Source organism: Saccostrea cucullata, unplaced genomic scaffold (assembly GCF_032062105.1).
Source record: "Saccostrea cucullata isolate Sc308-1 unplaced genomic scaffold, CSIRO_AGI_Scuc_v1 ctg7568, whole genome shotgun sequence".
NCBI lineage: Eukaryota > Metazoa > Mollusca > Bivalvia > Ostreida > Ostreidae > Saccostrea > Saccostrea cuccullata.
This window is the reverse complement of record NW_026927585.1, coordinates 21,902-31,362: the sequence shown is the minus strand read 5'-3', so window position 1 is coordinate 31,362 and position 9,461 is coordinate 21,902. Positions and strand designations below refer to the sequence as shown.

Genomic DNA, 9,461 nt, shown 5'->3' with positions numbered 1-9,461 from the left:
TATGAAAACAGTTTTATGTTCTTCTGATTTAGCAAAAATCATGTTATGTACATCGGCATTTAATAAATGGTGTTTGCTTTTATTAAATTATGTTCTAAGTTTTCAGTCTTCATAGTTTGAAATGTCAATTTGGCTTTTAATTCTTCTTCCGACATGGTGATAAATAATACACTGTAACTCTCCTACCAAATCTTAAGTTGGTCTAGTTGTCCGAAACAGCTCTTCACATCATATGTATACAGCTATATCACTATAGTGGAACCATTATCGACACTTAACCAATCTCTCATGTTGAAACTGGAGATCTAAATTATGCACATCACACTGCCATATATTCCGATTTAACCATTGACTTATCCTGTGCACGACGCCATTTGTGATAACCAGATCAATGACATTATGATAATGGTAATGATATTGGCAGTAATGACAGTGTGCTGTACAAATTAAAAATAAGAAAAACATGAAATTACTTACAAATGTAAATCCACATGAATGTAATGATGCATTGCTAAAAAATAAATAAAATAAATTTACAAAATATGACAGACAGTTGACCTTTCTATTATAAAGATTTATAACATATTACATTCATAATAATCTCATGAATAGATATATAATATGCTTTCATATAAATCTTACCCCAACTAGGGCCTCAATGCATAAACTCAGGTCAAGGTCACCGTCGACCACAGTGATACTGTACAACCTAACGAAAAATCAATATAACTATGTAAACTCTATTTGTAGTTGTAAACAACAAAGAATTTTTGTATTTCTTTTGTTTGATATTTAAATAGTGATTGATTGTAAGAAATATAAGAATTTCTGAATGAAAATCAGATTGATTTATTATGTTTTCTAATATAAACCCAGAGACAATGGACATAGCTTACTGGAATTCAATTTCCACTTTTGATGAGCTAAAAGATAGCAGTAAGCCAGAAGTTATGAAGAAGGATATGGAAATAACGAACAATATTCAATCTCAACGTCTATTAAACAAATATACAAAATAAGAGCAGAGCAAAAACGGACCTCCGAAACATCAGAGGTGGGATCAGGTGCCATGGAGGAATGAGCATCCCCTGCCGACCGGTCACACCCGCCGTGTGCTCGTTGTCATAATCAGGAAATAACGGAAAAAATCCGTGGTCAATTCAGTGTATAAATAATGGACTAACAATTGGTATGAAAAACGTCAGTTAGCATTTCATTCAATGATAAATTGTATTTTCTGACAAGATCATTGTATCGACCATAGAATTTACGAAATGATGACTTTAAACGAGACTGTTGATATTCTTGTTTCATCAACTTGTTTGTCAATAATTTACCTCGTTTACCTCATGAAATGTTTTAAGCCTTGTTTAATTAGTTCATCATCATGTGTTGCTGGATTACCTTTTATCATTATTCAACTTAACTTTCACCTCTTGAGCTGTTACAGCAAATAATCTTTTTTAACACTTCCCAACATATTTTCTTGTTATCTGTTTGTAAATTCTATTAAAGCACCTATTGACCAAGGCATACTGTAAGCCAGTAAGAAAATTAATGAATTTTTTTCTCAGATATCAGAGCCGTAACAAGCAAGTTACAATCAGTGAGATCAAACAAAACTAATTTTAAAATAAATCATGTCATCAGCAGATCTGAATTAATCGAACTCACCCAGGCTCCTGAGTAGATGTCTCTGATACAGCTAAGGGACTATCTTTGCATTTGAAAGTCCACCAAGCCTTGAATTTTGAACCCCCGCTTCAAGGGGATACATAATCTTTCAGGATTGAAAAAACCTAAACCTAAACCATGCTGCAGTGATCCACCGATACATTCTGCGTGGTCTTTATTGTCCGAGGGTGAGTCATGCAGTTTGGTTTACCACATTATCAAGCATTCGGCATGTATTTACATGTACCAAAAAAATTCATTGTTTATTTTCTGTTAGAAAGAATATTTATAAATGTAATTATCATCACGGGAGATGTGCAATACCAGATGAAGTCTTTAACCGAATGCCTGATAGACAAAGAAGGTACTAAAGAAAAGGTTTGGGAAAACATGCCAGGATCTAATGCAGAAAAAGAAGAAAACATTGAGAATGTTAAGTAAGTAATAATAACTTCCCAGAAGCCAAACTTGTTTTTTATGTCTTATTTTACCGAACCAACGGTACAGGCCTACAGAATAAAATTCAGTAGTGAAAACCAATTTATATTTTGCATTTTATAGAATGTTAGGTCATTATAGAATAGGAAATATATATGGGGAATGGATAAAATTTAAAAGTTGTCAAATTATAGTTCTTGTTAAAGTCATTAAACATTCTTGACATTTGTTCCAAGAGATTGTTTTCAGATTATAAGTTTTCATGTATTTCGTAAATCATGATCTCTCTAAAGGTACAAAAGATGAATTCATTTATCACTGAATATCAAGAAAATACTTCAGTTTGTCATAAACGAAGTGAACAAAACTGACTTGAATAAGGCGATGCATGGAGTGGTGTTTGAAAAAGTTTGTCAGATACTAGAGTTTTTGCTTCCTGTTAGGTATATATATATAATACATATAGATTTTATCAGAAGCAGACTATATTTAGTTTACCTTTATTTCAGTATACCATCATCATATTGTGACTTTTGGTCCAAAATGGCTTAAAAGCATTTCCGAATTTCATTTCTCATTTCTGATTTTGTAAGTTCTGAATAAAAAGAGAAAACAGAAAAAGGTATGCCATTGTTCTCGGAAAAAAATCTTTAAATTCATGTCACTTAAATGACCTACATGTACTTATCTATATCAGGGCCCCGATTAGCGGGCTCCCTATAGTGATCAGTCTGATGGCCACCATCTCAATGATATCTCATGCTATGACTGATTTGTTTCTTAAAGATAGAACTCAATGTAGAAGATTCAACTTAGGAGGAGGCAAAGACATTATTCATACTTTTGTTGGCATTAAAAGCATATCAAGAAGGTGACCCGAGGTCCCCTCTTTTAAAGGTCATTTGACTTCTGGGTTGCGTTTTACAAAAGGTCGTAAGTCTTAGACTTAGTCGTAAGACCAGTCTTAGAGGAGATGCGACCGTTTTACAAAGATTTGAGACTTGTGACTTACGACCGAAGTTGGTCGCAAGTCTACGACTGCTAAAGCATTGTCGTAAGTCGTAGAAATTTTCGCTGTTGCTAAAGTAAATTAAATCTTGAAAAACCCCGTCGTTACTTATCATTAATGAGTGTGAAGAAGAGGAAAATGTTTTGAGAAAACCACGGGTGTTTCGAGATAGGACAAACCCGTTGGACTACCTGACGGACGGGGAAATCCGAGTCACCGAGAGCGGTATAGGCCGTTTACACCTGCTGCAGCTGGTGAAGTTGATGAGGGATGACATCGTCAAACCAACACGGCGGAGTAAACCTCTTTTACCCCCCCCCCCAACCCATACAAGTAAAATACCTCCTGTAATTTACACATCTCATCACATTTACAGTCAGCATGTACAAAACTTTTTATTTGTAAACGTCACTTCCTGTAACGTCATATTTAATTTTGGGGAGTGGATCAAGGATTCAAATTCTCCACCCGTTCTTGAAAAAATCTTGATAATATTTTCTTTGTTGTTTTGAAGTGTTTTTATTTTCTTCCTTTACGATTTATTGTTTTCCCCTTGTTCTTACAAAAAACAAGTGAGAGAGAGAGAGCAATTCAATAAATTCTTCCAATATACCAAATCAATAAGTAATAGCACAAATAAATATATCTTTCTATCTAGCTCTGCAAAATCAATTTTAAAAAATTCAGCAATGGAATCATTTATCAAGTGTTCATGTAATAATACAAAACACTTAAGTAAATAAATCTTTATTATAACAGACCCGTAGCTATATACGCATTCGCCAGAATACATATGCGTATAGGCTACATCACTTTCAATAATTTGAAGAGAAAAATAAAATAAAATTGAAATCTCTGCTGAAATTTACTGTGAATTTAAAATAGATGCTTTGCATATGTTCTGTAACACATGGATATTTTTGAAAAGATACCTACCGTATTTGAGAAATGTAATTTCCATCATATCGTAGAAAACTTTGATATTCTCCTAGTATTACATATCCATATGCAATCTATGTAGATGAGGAACCCTCGACGTTTAGCCGTAAGAATAAAGATATGGACCAGGCACAAATTATGAACTTTTTTTCCTTTCAGTGTTCTTAAACTTGCACAAATGACCGTGGGTCAAGGTAATGACACACCCTCAAGACATAAGCAATCTTTGTGTAAAACATAAACTTTACCAAGTTTTTTTCTTTAAGAAAGATATGAACCAAATATTAATTATGACCTTTTTTTTCTGATCACCCGTTGTCCGTCCGTCCGTCCGTCTGTAAACTTTTCACATTTTCAACTTCTTCTCAAGAACCACTGGGCCAATTTTAACCAAACTTGGTACAAAGCATCCTTGGGTGAAGGGCCAAGACCCCTTCCAAGGGGAGATAATCAAAAAATAAAAAAATAGGGTGGGGTCACTAAAAATGTTCTTCTCAAGAACCACTGGACCAGAAAAGCTGAAACTTATATGAAAGCATCCTGGGGTAGTGTAGATATTAAATTGTAAAAAAAATTATGACCCTCGGGGGTAGGGCGGGGCCACAATAGGGATTCCAAGTTTAACATAGAAATATATAGAACAAATCTTTAAAAATCTTCTTCTCAAGAACCACCAGGCCAGGGAAGCTGAAACTTATATGGAAGCATCCTTGGGTAGTGTAGATATTAAATTGTTAAAATAATGACCCCCGGGGGCTAGGGAGGGGCCACAATAAGGAATCCAAGTTTTACATAGAAATATATAGAACTAATCTTTAAAAATCTTCTTCTCAAGAACCACTGGGCCAGGAGAGCTGAAACTTATGTGGAAGCATCCTTGGGTAGTGTCGATATTAAATTGTTAAAATCATGACCCCCGGGGGTAGAGCGGGGCCACAATAGGGAATCCAAGTTTTATATAGAAATATATAGAACAAATCTTTAAAAATCTTCTTCTCAAGAACTGCTTGGCATCAAAAGCTGAAACTTATATGGAAGCATCCTTGGGTAGTGTTGATATAAAATTGTTAAAATCATGACCCCGGGGGTAGGACGGGACCACAATAGGGAATCCAAGTTTTACATAGAAATATACAGAACAAATCTTTAAAAATCTTCTTCTTAGAAACCACTGGGCCAGGAGAGCTGAAACTTATGTGGAAGCATCCTTGGGTAGTGTAGATATTAAATTGTTAAAATCATGACCCCCATGGGTAGGATGGGGCCAAAATAAGGAATCCAAGTTTTACATAGAAATATATATAGAACAAATCTTTAAAAAAGATCTGCATCACTCAAGTTACTCAGGTGAGCGATGTGGCCCATGGGCCTCTTGTTCTTTCAATGACCTTGAACTTGCACAATTGACCTTCCTTCAAGGTCATGACACACCCTTAGGTCACGAGCAAGCTATGTGTGAAGTAGTAGATTCTAATTTTCCTCCATAAGAAATATATGGACCGGACACGTTTGCACAGACAGACAGACAGATGGACAAGCTGATTCCTATATAGCCCCCAAACTTTGTTGGCGGGGGGTATAGATATCATTTAACATGAATAATTTTGACCTTTGGAACTTGACCTTAGAGATATCCGTCCTTAAGAAAAAACTTAACCTTGACCATACCTTTTGCTCGTGCCATATGGGGCATCTGTGTTTCACAAACACATCTTGTTGCATTCGCAACCTTATATTTAATCAAAACTTATTTTCAATATACACCGGTGTTAGCAACTGTAAGATGTTTGTCGAAGGGAAACTTTTTCCGAGTGTGGGGACCTGCAGGGTATTTCTAGGGCAAGTGTTTGTGTGTCCATGGATGCTGTGCTCACCTCTATTTGCCAGAGACTGGACAACATACACTTCCCAACAACAGAGAGATGAGCTACAGAGAGCAAAGGTTGGATTTTTTAAACTTGCTCGAATGCCCAACGTCCTTGGAGCAGTCGACGGGACACTGATTAAAATATTGGCTCCACCTCGGAATGAACCCAGCTATGTCTGCAGGAAAGGTTACCATGCTTTAAATGTGCAAGCTGTTGCAGACACTTCTCTCAGGTATAAAATGCACATACTAATATTAAATAAATGCAAAGCATCAAATGAGTTGCAAAAAGTACGTGCAATTTAACTATTTTACAAAACAAGGTCAAGAAATACACTTGTTATTTTTTATGCCCGCCATGAATATGGCTGGGGCATATAGTGTTTGTCATGTCCGTCTTCCGTCCTTCCGTCCCACTTTGTGTTTAGCTCTGTTCAAAGCTAAGTTTCAAAGAAACTTTCCAAGACATTTTCATCAAACTTCATATGCTGATAAATATTGATGAGAGCTATGCAACTGCATCAACATTTTTTGACGACCTTTCTTTAACCCTTGACCTCACTTTTCTTAAATAAGTGTTTTGCTCAGTATTAAACATACCATTCCAGATGGTGTTATCAAACTTCACATGTTGATACAAACTTGCACGGATGATGCATCAAGGGATGGTCACTATCAGAATTGCTTCGGATGCTGGATCTGACCTACATTTTCCAGATGAGTGACCAGGTTCAAGTTTTTGGAGCAGGTCCATTCCCAAGGAACTATAAGCCTTACTTAGACCAAACTTGCATGGATGATGCATCTTAAGATGGACATTACCAGAATTGCTTCGGATTCTGGATCTGACCTACATTTTCCAGATGAGTGATCAGGTTAAAGTTTTTGGAGCAAGTCCATTTCCAAGGAACTATAAGCCCTACCCAAACCAAACTTTCACGAATGATGCATCTAGGGATGAACACTACCAGACTTGCTTTGGATGTTGGATCTGACCTACATTTCCAGATGAGTGACCAGGTTAAAGTTTTTTGGAGCAGGTCCATAACTGAGGAACTATAAGCCCTACTTGGACCAAACTTGCACGAATGATGCATCTAGGGATGGACACTACCAGACTTGCTTCGGATGCTGGATCTGACCAATATTTTCATTCCCAAGTAACTATAAGCCCTACCTGAACCAAACTTGCATGGATGATGCATCTAGAGATGGACACTACCAGACTTGCTTGGGATGCTAGATCTGACCTATATTTTTATCCCCAAGTAACTATAAGCCCTACCTGAACCAAACTTGCATGGCTGATGCATCTAGGGATGGACAATACCTGACTTGCTTCGGATGCTGGATCTGACCTATATTTTCATTCCCAAGTAACTATAAGCCCTACCTGAACCAAACTTGCATGGATGATGCATCTAGAGATGGACACTACCAGACTTGCTTGGGATGCTGGATCTGACCTATATTTTCATTCCAAAGTAACTATAAGCCCTACCTGAACCAAACTTGCATGGATGATGCATCCAGGGATGAACACTACCAGACTTGCTTCGGATGCTGGATCTGACCTATATTTTCATTCCCAAGTAACTATAAGCCCTGCCTAAACAAAACTTGCATGGATCTCCCTTTTGGAAGAAGGTGTGGCCCTTCATTTACCAACAACTTGAAATCTTTACATTACAGGTTCACAGATGTGGTTTGTTAATAGCCAGGAGCTGTCAATTACAGTTTTGTGTTTACTCAGTCGGCACTGAATAATCACCTGAGTGGAGGAATTAATGGCTGGCTTTTGGGAGATTCAGATGACCTACACTTCATTTTTCTTCAGAAAAATTCATATTAATAAATTTATGCAAATTTTACATCAAATTTATCAAGCAAATAATTTTACAAGGATATCCCTTGAAGTCATACTTAATGACCCCTATCAACAAGAGTTGTAGTCGAGAGGGCTTTTGGAGTTCTTAAGTTCAGATTCGATTCAGATAAGGATTTTTCTCCCCTTTTTAATTGACCCTAACATAATCTGTTGAAAATAAAATGGTTATATTTAAAAAAAATGACCACATCAATTGCAATGCAGATGCTTGCATCCAACTGGAGGTGTGATGCCCTTTGCACTGCCGAAGTCAATTAAGGTCATTGTTGCCTGTTTTAAGCTTCACAACAAATGCATCGATGATGGAGTTCAAAATCCAGATGTGGAAAAAACAGCAGAGGAAGCACAGAACAGACATGTGATGGCCAATCTACCTTTAAATCCTGCTGGGCAGCAGGTCAGACAGAGACTGGTACAACGCTTCTAATAAAACAAGGTACAAAAATTTTAATTTTACAATAAAATTTTACTAATTTATTCACATTTGAAAAATTCATAACATTGCAAAATTGTGCGGAAAAAAACTATATATAAGTAAATATACTGGTTAATTGCTGTAAGGGGATAAAGATTGGTCAGTGAGCAACCTGTGTATTTAACCTTATACATGTTTCGCAGTACTGTTAAGGCTTCCCGGAGCTTAAAATGCATGTAAAACATAACGAGTACGACTGCATTGTAAAATTGATTTTGAGTTTTATTTTTAAGTTATGTACTTAATAACACCCAATTCATATAGATATTTCTCTAAGCTATATATAAACATATTTGTTATAATATCACATAACCTTGTTGATCACGTGACGGTCATTAATTTCTTCTTTATTGGAATGTTTCACATAAATAGCTTCGGCGCAGGTTATTAACACACTTATTATTAACTTTTTGTCACATAAATAAACTTGCTGCATCCTTGTGAACCCGAAATGTGCTTTGGAAAAGTTCTACTATTTTTTGGAAGAAAATATTTCACATTAACTTCAGCTTACCGACAAATCTGAGGGTATTTTCCGCTGAATATCGCCATGATGAGTAGTTGCTGAGAAAACTGCGACGAAAATTTGTTATGTATAAAACGGACAAGACGCACAGACAAACAGGAAGTTAATATCGGATTTGAGTGAAAATGTATCTCACCATATGGCATGCCTCAGAGAAGATTGTGTTAAAATTTCAAGCTTCTACCATGAGTAGTTGCTGAGAAAACTGCGACGAAAATTTGTTACGGACGGACACACGGACAGACAGACACACAAGGGTAAAACAGTAAACCCCCCTCTCCTTCGGAGCGGGGGTATAATTAAGAAACGCAGTTCAAAAACTACTGAAGCCTATAAATTCAATGGATTTGCAGCATTTTCTAAGTTTACCAAGAATTTTCTTTTAGAATTTGACATCGGATTGACATTGAAAAACTTTTTTGGGGTTTGGGTGCGGTTGGGGCTTAAAATAAAGAGTTATATGTTGTTCCTTAGAAAGATATAAGCAAAAAACAGTACATTAAAAACCCAACACATGCAGCTAAAGATCGCGGGAATCTAATTTCAATTAAATTTAGCATGTTACATCTACATAAGATACAAAAATAAGTAGAATATTTTCTACAATTCTCTCATAAAAAGGATAAGTGAAGGTGAGCGGAGGAA

At 36.2% G+C, this 9,461-nt stretch overlaps 1 protein-coding gene across 1 annotated transcript; it reads left to right on the top strand.

The window, feature by feature from the left end:
• The first annotated feature begins 2,001 nt into the window (after positions 1-2,001).
• On the top strand, positions 2,002-8,242 carry LOC134274877 (uncharacterized). Its single transcript, XM_062757121.1, has 3 exons — positions 2,002-2,111; positions 5,948-6,160; positions 8,020-8,242. The coding sequence occupies exons 1-3, from the start codon at positions 2,002-2,004 to the stop codon at positions 8,240-8,242; spliced, it is 546 nt and encodes a 181-aa protein (XP_062613105.1).
• Positions 8,243-9,461: the final 1,219 nt, after the last annotated feature.